Source organism: Dermochelys coriacea, chromosome 4, assembly GCF_009764565.3.
Source record: "Dermochelys coriacea isolate rDerCor1 chromosome 4, rDerCor1.pri.v4, whole genome shotgun sequence".
Lineage (NCBI taxonomy): Eukaryota > Metazoa > Chordata > Testudines > Dermochelyidae > Dermochelys > Dermochelys coriacea.
In genome coordinates, this window is record NC_050071.1 from 101,377,503 (window position 1) to 101,401,863 (window position 24,361).

A 24,361-nucleotide genomic window follows, 5' to 3' on the forward strand; every position below is an offset into this window, starting at 1 on the left:
TTATTGGCCCCAGCAACAGAATCTAAATGGGTACAAATGTCCAGCTATGCATGTTTTACAATGGAATTGAGAACTAGTAGCCAAATCATCAGAAGTTGCTGAGCACCTACAAATCTCTTAGGAGAGAAAGTGAGATGCAGATACACAGCATCTTTGAAAAATCAGGCTCAAGGTGTCTAATAAATATCTTAGCATATGTAGTCAATCACTACCCCTGTTCTTGAACTGGGGAAAAAGATAGAAAGGGTTTGATACATGAATGAACTATGCTGTCCCCCTGATTCTGGAAGTTAATGAAAGAGTGACATGCAATTAAAGATGTTAGTTACTACTCACTAAATGAAATGAGTGAGAAAGCATGTTTTGAAGCGTACTACTGAAGATTTTTATTTAAACACCGTGATATACTATAAAATAGACTAAGCCATTTGGGGTAAAGGCTGTCTCTTCATATTTGTCTTCTTTTTGTACATTCCCTAGCACAATGGACTCTAAATCATCATTGCAGCCTCTGGGTGCTATTGCAATATAGTTATAAATCACACACACTTTTAGAGCTCTCAGATTTTCCCAACATCATCATCATCATCAAGGAATCTATGAAAAGATAAGGCCAAAAGGAACCATTGTGATCTAGTCTGACCTCCTGCATAATACAAGCCACAGGACTTCCTAGAATGAATTCAGGCTTCAAGTCAAATACCTGTGGTTGAACTACAGCATATTTTTATTACTATACCTTTCTTGTTTCTCTGCAACAAGAAGTCGATCAGCATCTGGGTCATTTGCTAAAATAATTCCAGCCCCTTCTTTTTCAGCCAAAGCAAAAGATAACGTCTAGAAAACAATAGTACAGTGCAACACCAGAGAAGGATCATCAATACTTCTAAATAATATTTTCACTTTTATAGGTCTGTAACACTCCCATTTACTTTCACTTGAACCCACAAAACCACAAAGCTATGTTTATAGCAGAAACGCCATCCTTAATTCATTCAAGGGTACCTTCAGTATTAGAGATCTCAACGGTAGTAGCACTACATTAAAATAAGATACAGAGTGTGAAGTGTAAATTAATAACGCCTATTTCTACATTTAGGGGCCAATTCAAAGTCCACTGAAGTCAATGAGACTGCATTGAAGTTAATGGACTACTCACACAAGTCAAGTTATTCCCATGAATGTTTGCAGATAAGGCCTTAGATCTCTACATTTGGTATCATCTTATTCTAGAGTTTAACTGTTAACAGCTGTTGGATTCAGGTTGTTAAAAATGTTGATTGTAATTGGACATTTTCTAAAATGGAGGAACATTCTCAGTTTGTTTTTTTAAGGGCTATTCTATTCTCCATGCTGATACTGTATATTCTACTGGAGAGCTAAAGAAAAAATTTCTAGTAGTTTATCTTGTTATTAGATAAGTTCATTAAAAATTAAACAGGAACTATGAAAAGACACTTGTTAGCTTTTCAAGAAATCTAATGGAAATAGAAACTCAAAATGAAAAACTATTTTATAAAAATGTTACACCTAGGTTTACAGTGACAATTTCTGGCTGGTGGAGAGAACACTTAATATAGATAGCAAATATTTAAACACAATATTTACCAGTACACCTTTACCCTCTTCAGGATTTGGGTACTTTACTGTTGGAAATTCTGGGTCAGGATCCTTCTGTTCAGGAACAGCCAATGGAGGTTTAAAATCAAATGCCTTAAAGGCTGACTGCACAAATTCATGGCCTACACCATGCACAGAAGTGTGGATGAACTTCAGCTTTGTTTCCTTGTTTATATTCCTGAAATCAAGTAAATTAATGATGATGTTAAATTAACATGGCCACTGTGTGCCACTTAACGGGGGTTCAGAAACAACCACGACTCAATACTTTGCAACAATATTAAACTATGAAACCAAAAGAAAGTTTGTATTACAAGGTACCTTTTTTTACCCATCTCTAACCCTACACGACTGTACCAAGACATCAGATAAGATACGGCTCTGTATAGCCTTATAGAGCACTGGAGGAAGGAAGGAACTAGTATGTATGATTGGCTGATAACATTCAGTACCCCAAGTTGAGTAATGACATTTAAACGAACTTCTACATAAAAGCAGAAGCTACACTGAACCACAGTGCTATCTGTTGCTATGTTATTTATCTTTCACACACTTTACTTAGAGACACATACAACTAAGAACAAACACCACTTATTCTCCTAAGTAAATGCATAATGCTTGTTTGTAATATTACAGCATCATTTTTCATACATTCCTGGTTTTCTAGTACACTGAGTTTAGCAGTTGCTAGCCTAAGGGTAAAGCTAATGTAACCGACGGAAGTTAAAATTTTTGTACCCAGCTTCTCCCCCTCCCCACCCCCAGTTTTAGTTTTAATCTTTCTTGTTTAAAATCATGTTAAAAATATAGGTTTGTCACCCAAGAGAATGACAATCACCACCAGCTCACCTATGAAAGCAGTGCTTTTGTATGTCTTTAAAGTAGTCCTTATTGATAGTGACATAAGGATCATGAAGTAGCAAGCTGCTGTCTACCAGACTGTCATCCCAAGCCTGAGGCCATGGCTCTTGGTTCTCTTTGATAGCTTGAGAGATTCCTTTGTCATGAGGTGAAGTTATCTGTGCACCATTTTCCCAATAAACCTAAATGGTACACAAGACACACAGGGGTTACTTTAAACATAAATACCTTTACTGATCTTAGTTGGCTAAATCCTTGCACAACTCATGGCTGATTCCAGTAAATACAGCTAAAACGATACAGTGTAACATACTTTGGATATAGATTTCCCCAAGCTTTGTTTTTCTGAGGATGTAGTGCCCTATATTTCAATCCCCCATGAAAAACATGTAGACCACCATCAAGCTCATCTCATTTAGAGATAAAAATCAAATTTCAGGCCATTTGCTAGGCAGATAGTTAATACTTGTCCATAATACATTGTATCAACCTACATAGTTTACTCTAATTTTATATATAACCACTACCCATGAGACAAGGGGGGAAAAAAAAGAAAATATTTTTAGTACCAAAAAAAAAAAAACCAAAAAAACAAAAAACACCCCACACAATTTTTAACTGCAAAAGCAGTCAAACTTTTAGTCCCCTACAACACCTGCTGCTCTTGGTCTTCAAACTACTTCCACCCATGCAATAAATTGTTAATTTAAGTCATGTTACTATAAAATTCTTAACACTTTCAAAGGTCTGAACATATTTGAAAAAGCAGCAGAAAATTAATATATAACATTTTAGAACAGTGAAGCAACACATTCTGGAGGAATGACCAAAGATCGGAGTTCTAATCTTGCCTCCGCCTCTTACTTGCTATATGGCCCTGGGCCAGCCACTGTCTCATCTGTAAAATGGGGATGATACTACTTCCCTCCCTCCTTCCTAGGGCTACTTTGAAGATTAAGGACTGGATAGCTTTTTGAATATAGAGCGCTATTATACATGCTATTATTAAATAGTCATGTCGAAAACAATAGAAGATTTAAGTTATTTAGGAATACCTTGTAACCATTATCTTGTTTTGGGTTATGGGAAGCAGTAATCATAATTCCAGCAGAAAGTTTCAGATGAGTTATTGTGTAGGGCTGTAAAACAAGAGTATAAAAAGAGAGTTATCCTGGAGTCTCCATCCTGCTAAATTCTGGGAATCAAGCCATTGCTGCAATCATACAATCATGATTTCAAGTCTAGAAAATAAACTATATTCTCTTTATTGATTTCAAGCCATGCCATCTAGTGGCCTGTCGGCTTACTTACAGGTATACTCAGTACCACACATGTCCAATAAAAGTGCAAGGTCAAAGAACATTTGATTTTCCAAAGACTAAATCTGGACTGAATATACCAAAATAATGAAAACAAAGAAATAATGTATATGACAAATGTTATCCCTGTTCATTTTACTGCTGTGAAATTTAAGTGTAACTAATTCCCTTCACAGCATGTTTCAATTGAAGTTTATTTAAAAGCTGTATAGAGTATCAATATTTAAGTTAACCAGAATTCAGAGTACAGTAGATTCCTCCAATCTGGGACAGCACAGTGAACGACTGTCACCATCAAGATGTGTTCCTAACTCACAGAGGACATTTAAAAAATAATGCTGGTCTCCTGAGAGCAGTAGCCAGTCCACTGTGTACTGGACAAGTCCAAAAAGTTGGTAGGCATTTTGTGCACTGGATTAGGGACAGAATCTTGCTAACTGCATGGCAGCCCAGAATGGCCAAAAGGAGCAAACTAACAGTCAAGAACAGGCAATAGCTTAAAATTCACACAGTATTTCATCAAAGGAGGAAATGAGAGCTGTTACATGAGCAAACATGTAAAAAAAAGTATGAGCACAAGACACACTAAAGTCCTAAGCATGACCATTACAAGAGCATATCCTCATTAAAAAACAGTCATTGCCATCATATGACTTAAAATCATTTATTGAAAGACAACTCATTGAAGCATGGCCTGATGGAATAGGAAAACCAATATCTTTTTCCTTCTATCTTGAAATTAGATATTCTCTCTCTCTATTTATTTATTTATATATTTATTTATTTATTTATATAAATAAATAAAAAAAGATTATATTTGGAGAACATAGTAACTCAGGGATGATGGGAGATACGACTCTATTGTTCCAATCTACGAAATGTTTAATACTTCTGCTACCAGACAGGGTGTGCTTCTGTAGCACCAGTTTAACACTAGATAGAATTTACTAGAATATTCTATTCCAGATACATTAAGCAGCACAGGAGGTCCTGAAATACCCAATACCAATTAGTGAGTACCTGTCTAGTTTAAATAATGTTATTTGCTGGAAATATTGTCTGGATTCTTGAGTTCAAGCTCACCTATCTATAAATATATAGAGTATGTATCTTGGAAAAGATCAGCCATTGCTCATAAGCAGAAGTGTAGCAGCTAATCTTCCAAAATTCAATACGTAACGTATCCCATCAGGCAGGTGTAAAGGGACATACATATCCTTCAGAAACTCTGGTGGCCCTCACATCCCCATCTTTCAGAACAGCTGCTATCTGGGCCGCAGCACAGTATGGTTACATGGAATCAGAAACAGGCAGAGCACTGGCTGCTTCCGAAGAAGCTGAGAAGTTCAGAGTAAAATATTGCCTGCATATCCTAATCAGTTCCTCTACGGCTTACTGCATCTGAAGCAGCTAGGATCTTAAATAAGCCTGAGAGTAGCAAACTAAGAAATGAGTTTGCTTTTTTCTAAAAAAAGATGAATAGTTTTTTGTACTTGACAGTACCCTATTATGTATGAAAAATAAATTATAGACAACCATACCACAAAAGGTGTTGGTGTTATATTGGAGAAGAGGTACACTGGAATTCCCTGACTGATGAAAGTTGTTGCAGCAAGCCTTGCAAACCTAAATGACAAGAAAAAGTTCATTTGGAAATACATTCATGAGACTCTCACTAGACAGTTAAATAAAATTCACAAGGAGCATGTAGATTTGATTCTGCTGTAATTCATTTGTCCCTTATTCTGGTTACAAAGATGGTCCAAATTTGCAGTACAGACTGGATTTTACCTGGGTTTCATACCAAAATGCAAAAGGAGAGCAAAGCTATATTTCTTATCTTCAGATGCACAGTGTACACATTTTTACATTCAAATTGCACACACATCTAACTGCTCCAAAGAAAATGCTATTAAAGCAGTGACCAAACTAGAATACATTCCATATAACATACAAATAAATCATTTCCACAGACTACTAAAAGTACCTCTTGCTGCTACCTCCACTTGAAGGATGGGCGCGAGCATCAAAACCAATGACAACCCCTCTTTTCTTTAGATCACTGAAGTTCTTTTCAAGGTACCTGCAAAATCCCTAAAGACAAAAAAACTCAGAACTTAATCTTCGTATTTTAAATGTGGCTGCAATAAGTTTTAAAATCTTTAAAAATAAAAAAGTAAAGTACCCTAAATTGGTTTAGGGCACAATTTTCTGGGAGCAAGAAATACCTGATTGAAAACCAAGAAAGTGGTGAGTTTCCAAACAAAAATACTGAACTACCACTGATGGGTTTTATAAATATGAATAATTCCAAATGAAAAATTTAAATCCAGGTAGATTAGGTAAAAATGGTAATTTTGGATTACAGAACTTCACAAGTGATTAATTCAGATGCTCTTTTCTGGCCTGAAAAAGTAATCACTACTAGTGAATGCATTAATTTTTTAATCTCAAAAACACCAAAATGAAGCCTGTTTAGGACAAAGTAAATCAGCGACACGGAATACACCCTTACTTTTATTCAGCTTCTCCAGATACAGCAGATCTACTCTAGAACACATTAGAACTTTTATGCAAATTGAGGCTTGCACAGATGTACTAAATTGGCTTAATTTGTGATTTCCTAGATTTTTAATGACTGAGACAGTAGAAAAAGCATCTGGCACGTAAATACCTTGCAACGCCAGCTACAAAAGTGAAATGCAAACGCCTGTTCTCACTTTCAGGTGACATTCTAAATAAGAAGCGGGCAGCATTATCTGCCACAAATGTAAACAAACTTGTTTGTCTTAGTGATTGGCTGAACAAAAAGTAGGACTGAGTGGACTTGTAAAACTTCAGAGCCTACATTGTTTTGTTTTTGAGTGCAGTTATATAACAACCACCACCACCACCTACATTTGCAAGTTGCACTTCCATGATAAAGAGATTGCTCTACAATACTTGTATTAGGTGAATTAAAAAATACTATTTCTTTTAGCATTTTTACAGTGCAAATATTTGTAATAAAAAATATAAAATGAGCACTGTACACTTGGTATTCTGTATTGTAACAGAAATCAATATATTTGAAAACGTAGAAAAAGTAGGAAAAACATTCAAAAATATTTTAATTGGTGTTCTATTATTGTTTAGCTGTGTGATTAAAACAGCAATTAATCACAATTTTTTTTAATTGTGCGAGTTAATTGCAATCAATCAACAGCCCTAATATAACTGAGTAAGATTGCAATTTTAAGATAAGGTTTAAAAACTACAATTCAGCTGGCGGAGCCGAAGTTACTTGGTCCCAATGTGGGTCTCACTGTGGTGGGCTCCTGCTGCACTGGTCTGGGCATGGGGGAGGGGCCCCTTTCTGATACCGGGGTACCGAGAATTGAGAACAGTGCCGACCACTGCTCTATGTGGGGAACTCTGCCGGTGCCAAGGGTCTCTGGCAGAGTCCTTCCTCGGTGACAACTCATGCCTCGTCAGTGCCAGCACACCAATGCTGAGGTGTTCAGTGTTGGCCCTGCTGAGCCGGGATCCGAGTGAAAACAGAGCAGCTTCCATCAGAAGAATCTCGAGGCGCTGATCCCTCTCTTTCTGAGTTTTTGGATGAAATCCCCTGCAGATCTTGCAGCATTCCTTTTGGTGACTCTCCCCCCAACACTTCAAGGAGGAAGCATGGAGGTCACTTCTTGGCATAGACTTGCCACATGCTGCGCTGGGTTTAAACCCTGGGGATTGAGGCATGCCCTGGTACCGGGGCAAAAGGTGGCAATAAAGGGAGAGGGTGTGACATTATCTAATTAAAATATGACCACGTAAACCATTGTTGCTACCACTGTTAAATAGTTGCTACAAATGTTATACAAAGTGTGACACGTAGCCGGAAAGGGTTAAGCAGCTTGCAAGTTAATTGACTCTGGATCAATCATTAGGGACATGTTAGAAAAGCATGTAAATGGTAATTAAGACCATTCTATGGTAGATAGGGTAGAACTTTGAAATGCAAACCTATATTGTTAGCAATTAGAGGCAATGCTAATTCTATATGTGTATTCATATCCTGTTTAACGCTAGCCATGTAAACAGACAGTTCCTGTCTGTGACTATAGCTACTGATTCAGAGATTAAAAGGGAATATTAACATTTAGATGAATCTTGGGTGCAATAATGTCATTGTCTCTGTGTCTCTTTAAAGTTTGTGATAAACTACTTAATGGATCAATGGTCTTATGTTAATCCATGTAGTTAATTACCAGTGAGGTTTAGGAAACAGAAGGTTACATTAAAAGCCTATTGTTCACCCAGAACTATATGGTCAAATGGCTACTAGAAAACTGTATAAAAGACCTCTGGGTTCTGATCCTGTCTTCTCAGATCTGCTTGATGCTTCTATGCAGAGAAAGTTTAAGCCACAAGATTGAGATCCCAGCTCTGAGTGGACCACCCTGATATAATTTGGACTATAACCTATGGACCAATTCTGAAAGACCTCTTTGCAACTACAAAGCTCACCATCTCTACTATGAATCTGAACCTCAAGAATTATACTCACATCTGTATGTATATTGATCTTTTAACCAACACTCTTTTTTAATAAATTTTAGTTTAGTTAATAAGACTTGTCTGTAAGTGTGTATTTGGGTAAGATCTGAAGTATTCATTAACCTGGGAGGAAGGGGGGAAATGTGTCCAATCCTTTGGGATTCGTAGAACTTTTTTATATGATGAATAAGATTTTCAGTAATCCTCATTATATTTGACTTGGCATCTGGGTGGAGGCCAGTGAGGTGTTATAGAAGTTGTTTTGTGCTGGCTTGGTAAATCTACGTATTGGAATATCCATCAGCTTTGGGGCTTGTCTGCCCATTCTTCGCAGTTCACCCTGAGTGACCTCAGTTGGCTCCCCCGGGATTCTGGTCCAAGGGGGTTACCCGCTAACTGAAACTTATCTAACAATTTACAGGATAAAAGTTCAAACTACTAAAGAAGTTGCACTTGCAAAGCAAGAGCTAACAAGCGTTCTGGCTAACCATCACAGGCAGTAAGAAGGAACTGAAGTGGCGGTGAGTTGGCAGGGCCCTATATTCAGCGCCACAAAGGTGCAATCCCAGGGGGCACCTGGACCGATCTGACAGGTACTGCTAAGGGAAAAACGTTCTGGCTGCTGTGCATGCACACCTAATTGGAATGGACATGAGCAATCACTCAAAGAAGAACTATAATTTCAATATACGTTAGTGGGTTTTCTGAAGTGGTCAACATTGGCCTAACTCTGCTCCCAGTAAAAACCACCCTTGAGGTTTTGGACAGTGATTAGGCTCAATTTTATTTCCAATTTCATCTAGTTACTTTTTCATTAAAAATATTATGAAAGCAGAAGAAAAGCCTGCAGTTAAGTATAACAGAAAAACAAAGTGAACCTGGTACCTGAGTTGTCTGGATAATAGTAAAGTCATTCATCTGAGAAATTCCTGCCCCCATGGCTGCTCTGAGTCCTGCTGTCCCAAACTCCATCCGTGACCCAAAACATTTTTGTAGTTCTCCTGCATTTTCTTCAGCAACCAGCTGCTTCACTATTTCTGAGGTTTTTGTATTCTGTAGAAAAATAAAATTACAATATATTGTTATTCTGAAAAAGCCTGTTATGACTTTAGTCTCAAACTGTGACATTCCTTACCATTTCTTCTGCTGAACTGATTCTCAGAGTAGACCTGCATACAACATCTAAAACTCCAAAGTATTAGTCATAACACCTTCATAATTTTAAATCAGTGTTACTATAAGGGATTTTTATTACAATACTATACCCATAATCTGGCATGCCAATTGCAGTTTGCACACCATTTTGAGACCCTGACACTGAAATCTTCGAAATCTTTGCTACATTTGCAAGTCTGCCAGACACAAGAATATTAGAATATAAGATGAGAGAATTTTGGTTATGTGAATAAAGGAATTTGAAAGAGAAAGCGTACTGAAAGGCTATTTAGGGAGATAAATACTAAATTCTGAAATATTACTTGTATAGTACTACATATGTGCATGAAGCGGTTAAAAAAAAAGCACCATCTCTGTCCCACAAGTCTGCCTAATACAATAACTACAGAAGGAGAAAATATGTGAAGGGGTAAAAAGGGAGGGAAGATCAGGGCAAATATATTGCAAACAAGCAATAATTGGAGAGAATATATCCTTCCATCCTGACGGTTACACTTTTTAAGTTTAACAATAAACTACTTTAATCCTCTTTGAATAAGTGGGTTTTGAAGAGGGAACTGGAAGAAAGGGTCTCGTCTCCAATTCTAGAATACAACCTTACTCTATTCATAATGGGGCGGGGAAGTTGTTGGGCTTGTTTTGTTTTGTTCTTTAGTTCATTATGTGCACCACTTTGGAGGCATTTTCCCCTTTTCTTGGAATGTTACATGCGAAATACAGTTGTAATATCTCATCCTATGACATGCACAAGACCTTCACTATATTAAAATACCCTTACATTTCCAATAACCATATTAAAAAGAGCATTGGATTCAAATTTCTACACTAGTTGTAATTCCCTGAACTGTGATAAGCAAGACAGAACATTAAGAGAAATGATGGTCCAGTGTGGTTAGGGTGCTAGCCTAAGACCTGGCCTTGAGTCCTTGCTCTGCCACAGACTTCCTGCGTGACCTTGGGCAAGTCACTTACTTCTCTGTGACTCAATTCCTTGTCTGCAAAAAGGGATGAATACTTCTTTTCTACCTCACAGGGGTGTTGTAAGGATAAATACATTAAAGATCGTGAGGCATTCAGATCCTACTGTGATGGGTGCCAAAAGAGTACCTTAGATAGATTGGACAACAATGCTATGTGATATGTGGTGTCTTGCACAATGCATTATCCATCCCATGACTTTGCACATTTTCTACTGAAGTACAAAGGTTCGATTTTAAAATAGTTACATCCTACAGAGGATCCTACATAGGATTGCTGAGGGAAAAGCTCACCACAAAGTTCTAAAGTGCTATAGGATTTTTTTAAATTATAAACACACAAGCTCTATCCCCAAAGTAACAGAATTACATATTAAAAAAAACCTTATTTCACAATAGGAAAATACTGACAGAAAATGCACTTTGTGTAAATCATGTATTGAAAAAGAATCCTAGCGGCCTATCTGCAAACTGTGACTCATGGGAGTAATTCCATCAAAATCAATACAACTATTTTCATGCATAACAGTTCACAAGACCAGGAGTTCATTTTGTTATAACTGGGAAAGTGACATGCAGTTTATCAGTGATAAGAAGTAAACTTTACTTTTGATTTTGTAACTTTCTATTGGTATTAAAGCAAGCCCCGTGGAACCCAAGTACCTGAGTGGTGTTTTCTTGGATCACAGTAAGTGTACGAGGGTTATATTGATTCAAATTGGGTTTGCTCAACAACAAATATTCTTGAAGCTCATTGTGTGAAAAACTGTTGCAGATTAGCTCATCCCCCTTTCTCAATCATCACAGTGACCAAAAAGCATGTTAATCAAGAACATCTGCAACTTCAAATAAGATAGCTGTTGATAAAAATACATTTTTCTTTTTGAAAAACTACTTAAAATTAAAATTGAAATTATGAGACCTCATAAAAGTCGCTGGCTAACCAAGCAGAATGAGAGTTTGTTGAAGTGCTAAGCCAGCTTTTGACAGCAGTACCTTCTTGTGCAGGTACAGAGAGAATACCTACTTTCTTGATCACTGTGGACAACACTTCCATCCAGCGTTTCACTCAAGCCCTCAGCCTAAGCGTTATCTTCACGTCAGATCTTTCTAGGTCCTCACATCTCTGCTATATCTTAATCTTGCCAATTTTTTCTGTAACTTTCTAAGATATGGCCTTTCTTATCCATCCATGTAGATAAAACTCATATCTAAGCTCCTATCATCTTGCATCTCAATTAATGCAACATCCTTCTCTCTGGCCTTGACAAATGCAATCTTACCCCACTTGTATCCTCTCAGAATGCTTGGGAAAATATCACTTTCCACACCTGTTGCTTTGACCATGTAATCCCTGTTTGCATCCCTCCACTGGTTCCCTCTTCATTATCACATCCAACATAAGGTACCCGTATTCACTTCCAAGGCCTTACACAGTCAATCCCTATCTATCATTCAGTATCAACCTACTCGTTAGAATTTTCCAACAAGCATCTCCATGCTTTCTACCATGCTGCCCCGCATTTGGGAGGCGCTCTCCATAAACCGCCTATTACTTGACTATGGTCAAATATTCGAGCAAAGAATGCCCTGATGTAGGCAGCGGCCTACCTTTTTGATTGTATCATGATGCCATTTGTTAGCAAGCCTACTTAAATATCCTAATCACTCACTTTACTACATGCTAATGACACCTGTTGGGAAAAAAAAAACTGACTGATTGGCTGGAATCTCCTAGAACAAACTTTTATGTACATCTTTATTTGTATATCACGTCACTGATGCAAAGATATAGATGAATCAATTGAAGCTGATAAAGCAAAGATAATGACAACCAAGGTGTTTGAAGAGTTGGCCTGTTCCCTAGCGAATCATTTAAAAATAACTTTCTAGTTGCTCTGTGTTTTATTTAATTTTGTTTTTTTTCCTTGTGTGACTATTCAGTCTTGAATAATGTTCACTTTTAAATGCCAACCTAACGTTGCAAAAAAAGGTAATTCTACTTTCTTTTTTTAGGTCTTCATTACATTTACTTTGAGTTATTTTAATATAAAAATGTAATTAAGTAACTTTTTTTGATAATTAAGCACAAGTATCTAAGGCTAAGCCTATTGGAGACAACAAAGTCTTACTCTTCTTTGCTAATGTTCTAATGAATTAGTACTTTAAAATATTTGGCCATTTTTGACATTTGACCAATTATTTTTGGATTGATCAAATGTCCAGTTCCACTTCAATTTGCTAAATACATATAATACTTAGTTTTAAATGCAACACGTGTTTTGATAAGAAAAAAGCTTATGCATTCAGTACATTTCAGATAGTTTCAGTCAAATACAAACAAATTTAAAATGCTGTTTTAGTGCATGTTTAATTGAATTCTAATTTCCATTAGAAGATATTGATACAAATTTCAAGTGAAAAATTAGTCTAGTAAATAATTGTATGATTTCCCCATTTTTAACATAATAAAAATGTAAAAATTAATCTGAATCTGAATTTAAGCTAAATAATTGCATTATAAGTGAGTAATGATATCGTCTGCCCTCATTATCCAAAAAGTATCAAGTTTAATGTAAAGATGATATTTAGTTGCAAATCAATATGATTTAATGTTTACCAGCTAATTTGAAACAGCTTTTCTTTAGGAAAATACCTAAAAAGTAGAAATGAAAACTACAATACAATTAAAAATGAATGATTTAAACAAGTTTTCCTGCTTGCTGATTTAAATCATGATTAAAATTGGTGATTTAAATTGCCTGATTTAAATCATTCTAACTTGGAAGACATTATTAAGTATGTTCCAATCACCCACGACCACCAGATGAAAAATACTGCATGGGGTTCTGAGTTATATTTTAAAGAGTCTTATTTATTTATAAAGGGCCCCTGCAATGCAAAAGGATGCACCCCTGTATTCACACTCTACATATTGCAATAATATTTGTACAATATGCACCTTATGACTTACTGGTCAGTAAATATGGTGAAATGTATGTAGCAACATTATGTGTAAAGTTATGAAATCCCCCTGTATGATGTTAGAGGCACATATTCAAACTCACATAGCCCAGATTAAGTAGAATTGGTCAAGGAGGCCTGTCAAACATAAGAATGTGTGTTTACCACTATTTGCAGATAAGCTGTATTAAAAAAAAAAAAAAAAAAAAAAAAAAAAAAAAAAGAGAGTCCTTAGACAGCAAGAGGGGAAAGAAAGAAGACCAAGAAAATTCAACATTAGAGCATAAATAGGTGAAAAGAAATATACCTCTACCCCGATACAACGCAGTCCTCATGAGCCAAAAAAATCTTACTACGTTCTAGGTGAAACCGCATTATATCGAACTTGCTTTGGCCTCGAGCATTTCCATTATCAATAGTTACTTCCCGCCCCGACTGACCCCTCAGAACCCCTGACCCATCCACCCACCCTGCTCCTTGTCCCGACTACCCCCTCCAGAGACCTCCCTGCCCCTAACCACCCCTGTCAAGCCCCCCCTGCTTCCTATCCTCTATCCACACCCCCTGATAGGCCTGCAGGGACTCCCACTCCCTATCCAACGCCCCCATTCCCCATCCCCTGACCGCTCCATCCCCAGAACATCCAAACCATCCAAACCCCCCCCCCGCACCGACCCCCCCCTCTGCCCCTTATCTAACCCCTCGGCCCCGGTCCAGCACCCTTAACACACCGCTCAGAGCAGTGTGTCAGAGCCACACACGCTGATGTGCCGATCTGCCGAAGCGCGCAGACCCACCCCCCAGAGTGTTGCTTTACTGCGTTATATCCGAGTGTGCGTTATATTGGGTTGTGTTATATCGGCGTAGAGGTGTAGCATGAAGCCTCCTTCCTCCAGCAGACTCCATGTCTACTTACTCTCAGCTGGAAAGAACTTTAGTGAGGCATGACACTCAGGAAAATGCTTTTCAAAGGGTGACTGGACTATAAAAGTGAGGGGCAAAACACGCCAAGTTCTTGCTCCATGCCCATCTCTCTCTTGACCCAAGATGATCAGAAAAACAGCCATTGGACTTTGGGGCCAGATTCTGGCCTGAGAGTTCAGTCAGCAATATTACTGGGAATGTGGTAAGGAATTTCACTTTGAACCAAGTCTAGTTTAAGTTCAGAAAGAGTTTTATCTTTCTTTTTCTTGTAACCATTTCTGGACTTTAATGCCTCATTTACTGTACTCACTTAATATCTCTTTGTAGTTTTCTTCTTTAATCAAAATTAATTAATTAATTATTAATTAATCCAGTGTTGTGAATTGTTTGCGTCTTCCATTGAAGACGACAAGCTATTATGTACTGATATCCTTAGAGGAGCAAAATAACCTAGTGCAGGGGTTGGCAAACTTTTTGGCCTAAGAGCCACATCTGGGTATGGAAATTGTATGGGGGGCCATGAATGCTCATGAAATTGGGGCCTGGGGTGAGGGAGGGGTTGTGGGCTCAGGCTGGGGGTGCCAGCTCTGGGGTGGTGCCAGAAATGAGGAGTTCAGGTGCGGGAGGAGGCTCCAACTGAGGGTGTGGGCTCTGGGGATGACAGGTTGGGACCAAGGGGTCAGAGGGCAGGAGGGGGATCAGGGCTGGGACAGGGGGTTGGAGTATGGGAGGGGGTCAGAAGTGCAGGCTCTGGGCAGCGCTTACCTCAAGCATCTCCAGGAAGGAGCAGCCTGTCCCCCCTCCAGCTCCTATGCAGAGACGCAGCCAGGCAGTTCTGCACGCTGTCCCATCCACAGGCACCACCCCTGCAGCTCCCACTGACTGCAGTTCCCAGCCAATGGGAACTGTGGGGGCCGCGACTGGGGTGGGGGCAATGTGCGGAGCCCCCTGGCTGCCCCTACGCATAGGAGCCAGAGGAGGAACATGTCACTGCTTCCAGGAGCCATAGCATGGTTGGAGCGGGGCAAACTCACAACCCCCCTCCCCGACAGGAGCTCAAAGGCTGGATGCAAACAACTGAAGGGCTGGATGCGGCCCCCAGGCCATAGTTTGCCCACCCCGACCTAGTGTATCTGGACTGTCCAGAAGAGGGCTGGACACTGCAGCACACACATTTTGGGAGGGAAACTCAGGACTGGTGGCATATTGGCATCACCTGCCAATAGTAACCAAGGCTCCTGGAAGCTGCTGTTTGTTGACAGGCTGCTGGGGTCAAAGCTGCTGGACCAGGGCTGTGGCTTTACACAGACACTCAGGGTGCAACCTGCATATTGGCAGGCTGATCACAAGTGACCCAAACCGGAAGCTACAACAGCAAAGCATTGAGAGGTACCACAGGTATCAGGGCAAGGGTGAGACAGCCCCTCTGGTTTGGACTGCACCCTGGAATGTCACAGGGACAAGACAGGAAAATTAAAATACATTGTTGAAAACAAATGAAATGTAAGAGCCAAATCGGATATTCAAAAGCCAAGTAAAGTGCAATCATTAAGAAGAGGCTGGTAATAATCAAAATCAACTCTGAAAGAAAAGAACAAAAAAAGTAGAGATGATAGAAGACAGACCTAGTGGCCAGAGTATTGGGCGGGGCTCTGGAGATCTGGTCAACTCTACACTACATTGGTTTGCGGGGGTAACCTTAGGCACATCACCTCGGGTGCCTCAGCTTCCTCTTCTGTAACAATGTACAGAGGGCAAGGAATTTTTCAACACAACCCCAATTCATCAAAATCGAAAGCAAAACCTTTTGCCGAAATGAATTGTTTGGATTCATTTTTTCCTCCGGTTCAGAACAGAATTACTGGTCAAAACCAGAGAGAAAGAGAGTGGGCACTCACCTGGGAGGTGGGAAACCAAAGCTGAACTTCCCGCTCTTAATCAAGCCTGACTTTTGCATTTAACCACCAGCCCAGTTGAGCGGCGGGGCCCTCTCCCCCCAGAACAGCGGGTGTGTCTGGAGTTCCCGTCTAGTCCTACATTTCTGTGACTTCATACTTGTTCTCGACATGCCGTGCTTGGTCGCCAGCCCTAGCGACACGTAACAACAATACTCCCTTTGTCAAGGGCTCTGGGATCTAGGGCGGGAAGGCCTCCAGGAGTCTTCGTGCTCTAGCCAGGTCTTATTCCCATCAACGAGCGTGGCCCAAAACTTGAGACTTAATGGAGCTATTGTCTTCCCGTCGGACGCGACTCTCTCCCTCTCGTACCTAGCGAGCGTGTCGAGCGCAGCCCCCGCAGCCGAGCCACGCGGGGTGATTCCCCTCCGGCGGCTCCCGTACAAGAAAGCGAAGGAGGCACAGGCACGCAGCCGCTTCCCGCGCTTTGCGCGGCGACCCTGCGGGCAGGCAGCGAGCGGCTCCGGCCCGGGCCCAGAGACCAGGGGGCGCGCCGGGCACTCTGCCGCCGGTCCCGACAGCCCAGGCGGCTACCCGGGGAGCTCGCTCAGCCGCCCGTACGGCGACAGGGGCGACGTCGGGGAGAGCGCGCCGGGCTCCCCGCCTTACCTTGTCCCAGCGCAGCCACTGAGCAGCCGCCTCGGTCAGACTCGGCGCCGCCATCCTGCCGGGGCGGTTCAGCTCAGCGCTGCCCTTCCGGGGCGGGGATTGAGCGGGAAGAGCCGCTGCCGTTAGCTTCCCTCCGCTTCGTCCCTGGGCGGGGCCATCGGCGGGGCGGGGCGAGACGAGGAAGGATCCGGCCCTAAACGGCTGCGGCTGCGGCTGCGGCTGCCCCTCCCGCTGAGCTGCCTTCGCAAACAGCTCCCGCTCGGCATGCCCCCGGGCGGGTGCACTGAGCATGCGCAGTAACATTCGCTGTTGCCTCTGCCCTTACTCTAGTCAGACTTTGCGGCCCGCTCTTCGGAGGGGTTAAAAAGGAGCGAGGGGGGGGGAGGGGTCAGAGTCTGAGCAGGGGGCAGACATTTGCTGGCCGGGGGCGGGGGGGGAGGGGTCAAGCTACAAGCTTGCTTGCAAGTATAGGGGTGTGGTGGGGGGCAGAGGCTTTTCTATTTCTCCTCGCAGGACGCTGCCTGTCAGCCCAGAGGGCGGGTTCCTGGGGCCGGGCTCTTAAAGGCACAGGCCTCCCCCTTCCTGGACTGTCGGCGCTTAGACACCGCAGCGTCGCTCTTATGCGAGTGCAGAGCTGCTACGTTACGGCGGCAGCCGGGAGACTTGATGCTGTGAAATACTGTGCATACGCTCCCGCCCTCACACTCGGTGCCACGCGTTCTCCACGAGTATTTAAATGAGTCTGTGTCTCTATGAAGTCACCACAGCTCCCTTCTCTTATGTAACATGCGGAGCTTCCCAGAGCCCGCACGGCCGCACCCCCTCCTGCACCCCAATCCACTGCCCCAGCTCAGAGCCTGCACCCCTCGCCCAAACTCTCTCCCAGGGCCTGCACCCAAACTCCCTCCCAGAGCCTGATTAACCTTTTGTGGGCCCAGTGCTAAACCTATTTGTGAGCCCCCCCCATGGGGGCAATGGGAATATGGGGGGGGGGCAGAGTCCTCAGAGCAAGGGGCTGGATGGGGCAATGGGAAAGGGGCATGGCACGGCAGGGACAGCCCTGCTCCACCCAGGCCAGTAGAAGGGCACTGATTACAAACCTGTAGCCGCCGGACGCACACTGGCCCGCCCGGCCCTGCACTGTCATTGTGCTTCTGCCCCTTGTGGGCAGGCCCATGCCACACCATGCCAACCCCGGCCCAGCACCCCTCTGACCCCCTACACCCACTGCCAAACCAGCCAGAGACCCCCACAAACCCGTATGCCCAGTGCCCTCCCACAGACCACTATAAGAACAGCCATATGGGGTCAGACCAAAGGTCCATCAAGCCAGTATCCTGTCTTCCGACAGTGGCCAAAGGCAGGTGACCCAAAGGGAATGAACAGACAGGTTATCATCAAGTGATCCATGCCCTGCTGTCACCCCATCCCACCTTCTGGCAAACCAAGGCTAGAGACACCATTCCTGTCCAGCCTGGCTAATAATCATTGATGGACCTATCTTCCATGAATCTATCTAGCTCCCAGCACCCCCCCCACCCACAGATCCTCTCATTGCCCAGTGCCCCACTACCCGAACACCCCACACAGCTCTCCCACCACAACGGCACAGAGCCCTGCACTTCTCTGCCCAGAACCCCCCCATACATCCCCTCACTGCCCAGTGCCCCCCCCATAATCCCACCACCACAACTGCACAGTGCCCCACACAGACCCGCCCTGACACACAGATCTCCCCCACTGCCCAGCCCCCCAACACACAGATCTCCCGACTGCCCAGTGCCCCCCAAAGCACCCCACTCCCTAGAACCCCAAAACACACAAACCTTCCCCGCTGCCGAGCACCTCCCACCCCCTCACTGCCCAGCACACATCCCCAACCCCCTAGAGATCTACTCTCCCACACCCTGACCCCTGGCCACAATAGGAGGTGACTGTGTCTGCCAGGTTGAGCCGGCAGCGCAACCAGGGCTGGTCCTGGAGCACGATAACTCCAGCCCCTTGGGAGTGGTGCAGTCAGCCAGGCCTGCCCGAGCCAGGCTCCCTCAGAACCCACATGCCTGGCAGGACCCAGCTAAGGCCTCCTACACTGTCCCCTGTGACTGTCTGAGAGTGACCCGGTCTCTGCACCAGTCCGTGGCTACATGTCCATGGCTCCCGCAACAAAGTACAGCTTGCTCTCCAGCGATGGGGGGACTTTCATCAAATCCTCCGGGCCGCAAGGGCCCTCATGGGCAGGGCCCAAAAGAACTGGCAGGCAGGGCACCACGGCCTACCAGCGGGTCCGCCTCTTCCATGACTCCTTACTCACCTACGGGGTAGGTCATGGACTGCTGCGCGGCCCGTCGGGAGCCACGAGCTTCCCTGCCAGCGAGGATCCCTCCCAACCCTCCTCATGGCACCTCTTACCATCACAACATTGAACACCTGTGGCTGTAGGATGGGTCTCCGCAGGTCCCAGGTGCTCTCCTTCCTTCGGGGGGGGGTTACTCTGTGGTTTTCCTGCAGGAGACCTATACGGATCTGACTGCCAAAGACAGCTGGCGGCTGGATTGGGGGGGACAGGGTCTACTTTAGCCATCTCACAGTTCATACGGCTGGAGTGGCAATCCTGTTCTCCCCCGACCTACGGCCCGAGGTGCTGGGGGTTGCCGAGGCTATGCCGGGCCGCCTGCTGCACCTCCGGGTCCACATGGAGGGGCTAGTAGTCAACCTCGTTAACATCTATGCCCCGGCAGTGAACCCAGAGTGGCTGCAATTCTATCAGCAGGCGTCCGCCTTCCTCGGCACCTTGGATCCTCATGAGTGCCTGGTCCTGGGAGGGGACTTTAACATCACCCTCGAGGAGCGGGACCGCTCTGGGACCGAGCAGAGCCCGGCCGCCACTGCCATCCTCCAGGAGATAGTCGAACACCACTCCCTGGTGGACGTCTGGCACAACTGCCACCCGGATGACACTTCCACATTCATCTTTGTCCGGGTGGAGGCCCATCAGTCGAGCCACTCCAAGTTGGACTGCATTTATTTATCACGCTTCCATCTTTCATGAGCCCACTCATCCGGCCGGCCCCATTTTCTGACCATCATTTAGCCACCGTGACGGCCTCCCTCTGCACGGAGAGGCCGGGGCCGGCCTATTGGCATTTCAACAACAGTTTGCTGGAGGATGCGGGCTTCGTGGCATCCTTCTGGGAGTTCCGGCTGGCCTGGCGAGGGCAGCGGCATGCCTTTCCCTCAGTGCGGCGGTGGTGGGACCTAGGGAAGGTGCGCACTCAGCTCTTCTGCCATGACTACACCCGGGGCGCCAGCCGACGGAGGGATGCGGCGATAGAGCAGTTGGAACGGGAGATCTTAGAGCTGGAGAAGCGTCTGGCTGCCAGCCCCAAAGATCCGCCCCTCTGCGGAGCGTGCCGGGAGAAGCGGGAGGAGCTCCAGGCCCTCAAGGACCATCGGGCCCGGGGTGCCTTTGTTCGATCCCACATCCGTCTCCTTCGGGAGATGGATCGCAGCTCCCGCTTCTTCTACGCCCTGGAGAAAAAGAGGGGAGCCAAGAAACATGTCATCTGTCTTCTGGCAGAAGATGGCACCCCCGCACAGATCCGGTGGAGATGTGCGGGAAGGCGAGAGCCTTCTATGCAAGCCTTTTCTCCCTGGATCCGACCGATCCTAACGCTTGCAGAGTGCTCTGGGACAGACTCCCGACAGTCAGCGCGGGTGACCGAGACCGGCTAGAGCTCCCTCTCACTCTGGCTGAGTTCTCGGAAGCCCTCTGTCGCATGCCCACCAATAAATCTCTGGGCATGGACGGGCTGACCGTGGAGTTCTACCGCGTGTTCTGGGACATCCTCGGCCCAGACCTAGTCACTGTCTGGGCCGAGTCTTTGCAGAGTGGGGTCCTCCCTCTTTCGTGCAGGCGAGCTGTGCTTGCCTTATTGCCGAAGAAGGAGGACCTCCGCGATTTATAAAATTGGCGTCCCGTCTCGCTCCTCAGCATGGACTAAAAAGTCGTGGCAAAAGCCATCTTGCTGCGGCTAGGGTCCGTGCTGGCGGACGTGGTCCACCCAAACCAGACCTACACCGTCCTGGGCCGCAGCATCTTCGACAACCTATATCTGGTCCAAGACCTTTTGGAACTCGGGCATCGGGATGGTCTGTCGTTCGCCCTCCTGTCCTTAGATCAGGAGAAGGTGTTCGACAAGGTGGATCACAGGTATCTCCTGAGCACTCGGCAAGCGTTTGCCTTTGTACCCCAGTTTGTGGGTTTTCTCCGGGCGCTGTACACCTCCGCAGAGTGTCTGGTCAGGCTCAACTGGACCCTGACCAAACCGGTCAGCTTCGGGCGAGGAGTACAGCAGGGGTGCCCCCTCTCTGGCCAGCTGTACGCTCAGGCGATCGAGCCCTTCCTCTGTCTCCTCTGAAGGAGGTTGACAGGGTTGGTGCTGCAGGAGCTGGAGCTGCGGCTGGTCCTGTCGGCGTACGCTGATGACGTGCTCCTCGTGGTCCAGGACCCGGGCGACTTGGTGTGGGTGGAGGCTTGCCAGGCCATCTATTCGGCAGCCTCCTCCGCGCGGGTCAACTGGGTCAAGAGCTCTGGCTTGGTGGTAGGGGACTGGGGCAGGCGAGCTCCCTCCCACCCGTGCTTCAGGCCATCCGGTGGAGCATGGGTCCGCTGCTCTATCTCGGCGTTTACTTTTCTGCCACACATCCTTCTCTGCCGAAGAACTGTCAGAATTTAGAGGGCGGGGTGACAGAGCGGCTCCGGAAATGGACAGGACTACTTCGGTGCCTCTCCCTTCGAGGGAGAGCGCTGATGCTTAATCAACTAGTCCTGTCCATGCTCTGGTCTCGGCTTAACACCCTGGTCCCGGCCCCGGGTTTCCTGGCCAACCTCTGGACATTGATTCTCGAGTTCTTTTGGTCAGGTCTGCACTGGGTCCCTGTAGGGGTTCTCCATCGACCCCTGGAGGAGGGAGGGTAGGGCCTGAAATGTCCGCTTACTCAGGTCCATGTCTTCCGCCTCCAGGCCCTGCAGAGGCTCCTTTATGGTGCAGGTAGTCCGGCGTGGAGCATACTGGCGCACGCCTTCCTGCGCCACTTCCGAGGGCTCCGATACGACTGGCAGCTCCTTTATCTCCATCCGAGAGGTCTTCCGTGAGACCTCTCCAGGCTGCCGGTCTTCTACCAGGACCTCCTCCGGACCTGGAAACTGTTTTCAACGACCAGGTCCGTGGTGGCCACCGAGGGGGCAGATCTCCTCGCGGAGCCCCTGCTACACAACCCCCAGCTCCGTGTCAGGTGGCAGAGTCCTACTTGGTGCACCAGAGGTTGGTCCTGGCAGAAGTCACAAGAGTTGGAGACCTCCTGGACTATGACCGGGGAGACTGGCTGGATCCCCTGACACTTGCTCAGCGCATGGGGCTCTCCAAACCTTATACTCCCTGGCACATACTTCAGGAGGTGAAGGCCGCTTTGCTGCCCGCTGCTCAGGTTTATCTCGACCGGGTCCTGCACGAGGGCACGCCCCGCCCACCCTCTACCCCAGGCCCACCGGACCTTTTAATTGGACCCCTGCCCCGTGGACCCAACAGATCCTCACCCCTTCACTGTAAGCCAGCTGCACGAGATGCAGCCGGTCTGCTTTCAAACCACGCCAAGAAAACATCTATACACACTTGTGCTCCACACCCTTCACGCCCTCACCCTCATGTCCCGCCCCGATACAAAATGGCGGGACCTCCTGCCACCTTTGGAGGGTGAGGAGCCCTGGTGGGCCAGCCTATACTCCACCTTAGTCCCGAGACCCTCCAGGGATGTCAGTTGGTGGCTCCTTCACGGAGCCGTGAGCACGGGTGTGTTCTTGGCGCGGTTCACCTCAATCCCAGACACCGGCTCCTTTTGCGGCGTGAGGGAAACCCTGGCACACATATACCTGGAGTGTGCCAGGCTGCAGCCCCTATTCCAGCTCCTCACCAATATTTTATTACACTTTTGGTTGCACTTTTCCCCTCACCTTCTTATTTATGCACTCCCTATCCGTGGCCCCACAAAGTCACAGGATCTCCTGGTCAACCTCCTCCTGGCCCAAGCTAAAATGGCCATCTATAAAACCAGACTGAGGAGGTTGGCCAATGGAGTCTCCTGTGACTGTGGGGCCTATTTCCGATCCTCGTTCCGTTCACGTATCCAGGCAGAGTTCCTCTGGGCGGCGTCCTCTGACTCCCTTGATGCCTTTGAGGAGCAGTGGACGCTGTCTGGGGTTCTCTGCTCGGTGTCCCCGTCCGGTTCCCTTCGTTTGACCCTTTTGACCACACTCCTGTCCCTGTTATTTCATTAGTTGTCCACCGGAATTTTTTGGCATCTAGGTCCTGTGGATCCCCCTTTTAGGCTGGGGGGGGGTCCTTTAGCAGTGAACGGGCTTTGCCCGTCCACTTCCCGGATCCCAATAGGATTACTCTCCTATTGCCATCTGGCCCGACCCTGTCACAGGGGATATATATAATTTTGATTAACCAAATTTATATTTTATGTGATTCCTTTTTCAAATGATTTCCCATCCTCCCCCCAAAAAAAACAACCAGGGTCAGCTGAGAAGCGCATCTCAGGCTTTTCATTTTCCAATTAGAAGCAGGTATGTCCTGATGCTGACTTGCAGTGTAACCTTGGGCAAGTCACTTATCATCTCTATCTCAGCTGCTGCACTAGATGTGGCTAGTACTTATCTAACTCACAGATGTGTTGTGAGAACTGATTTAATATTTGTACATTAATTTGAAAATATGAGTTCAGTGCTATTAGTGACCCTGCAGATTATAGACAAGAGAGGACTTCAGTACAACAAATCAAAGGGGATATTTATTAAGCAGCTGAATGCAGGCTGATAACTAGTAGTTCTTTGTTGCTCTCTCTCCTAGACTGATGAACACAGTGGTGTCTAAATCAAAAGGAATTTATAACCTAGTACAGGCTAGGATTTATGTGACCATTCCATCAATACATTATACATTCCTAGCAATATCATAGATTTAGAAGCAAGATATTATACAAGAAATCCTTCTCAATGACATGCCATTCAGTGCAGGTTGAAATGATGTGATGAATAATACCAGCTATCTTATTTGCAACATCTCTGAAAGAATAACGGTGAAATCACTTGGGGAGAATAGGCAAGGTTTCATGTACTCCATGGCAAACTGCACCTAAATGCTGCATCAAGGGGACTGAATTCTGCACCACCACAGTGTAGTTGAGTGGAAATTTTGCAGAAAATTAATGTAAATTAAATGTGGAGCTTTTTAATAACTATAGAATAAATACCACAATCAGATACATTGCCTGTGTATTATTTATGTAGCTATTACATTTTGTTATTTTACACAGTCCTTATATCTTCAGTTTTCAATGTGCTATGAATTCTTGAACTGTT

The 24,361-nt window shown here is 45.2% G+C and overlaps 1 protein-coding gene across 3 annotated transcripts in view; it reads right to left on the minus strand.

Moving 5' to 3' along the window:
- The window catches only part of PGM2 (phosphoglucomutase 2), a 30,612-nt gene extending 13,257 nt beyond the window's left edge, over nucleotides 1–17,355 (minus strand). Inside the window, exons 1-8 of one of the 3 annotated variants that reach the window (XM_038399451.2) lie at nucleotides 16,939–17,355; nucleotides 9,219–9,386; nucleotides 5,788–5,894; nucleotides 5,342–5,426; nucleotides 3,537–3,620; nucleotides 2,470–2,663; nucleotides 1,609–1,798; nucleotides 740–837 (exon numbers count right to left, since the gene is read on the minus strand). In XM_038399451.2, coding sequence (XP_038255379.1) covers nucleotides 740–837; nucleotides 1,609–1,798; nucleotides 2,470–2,663; nucleotides 3,537–3,620; nucleotides 5,342–5,426; nucleotides 5,788–5,894; nucleotides 9,219–9,386; nucleotides 16,939–17,241 — 1,229 coding nt within the window. In that variant the 5' untranslated portion in view covers nucleotides 17,242–17,355. Of the gene's footprint in view, nucleotides 1–739; nucleotides 838–1,608; nucleotides 1,799–2,469; nucleotides 2,664–3,536; nucleotides 3,621–5,341; nucleotides 5,427–5,787; nucleotides 5,895–9,218; nucleotides 9,387–11,149; nucleotides 11,326–16,272; nucleotides 16,711–16,938 lie in introns of those variants that run through there. The other 2 variants (XM_038399452.2, XM_043513972.1) reach the window with 2 other exon arrangements.
- Between the last annotated feature and the right edge of the window lie 7,006 nt (nucleotides 17,356–24,361).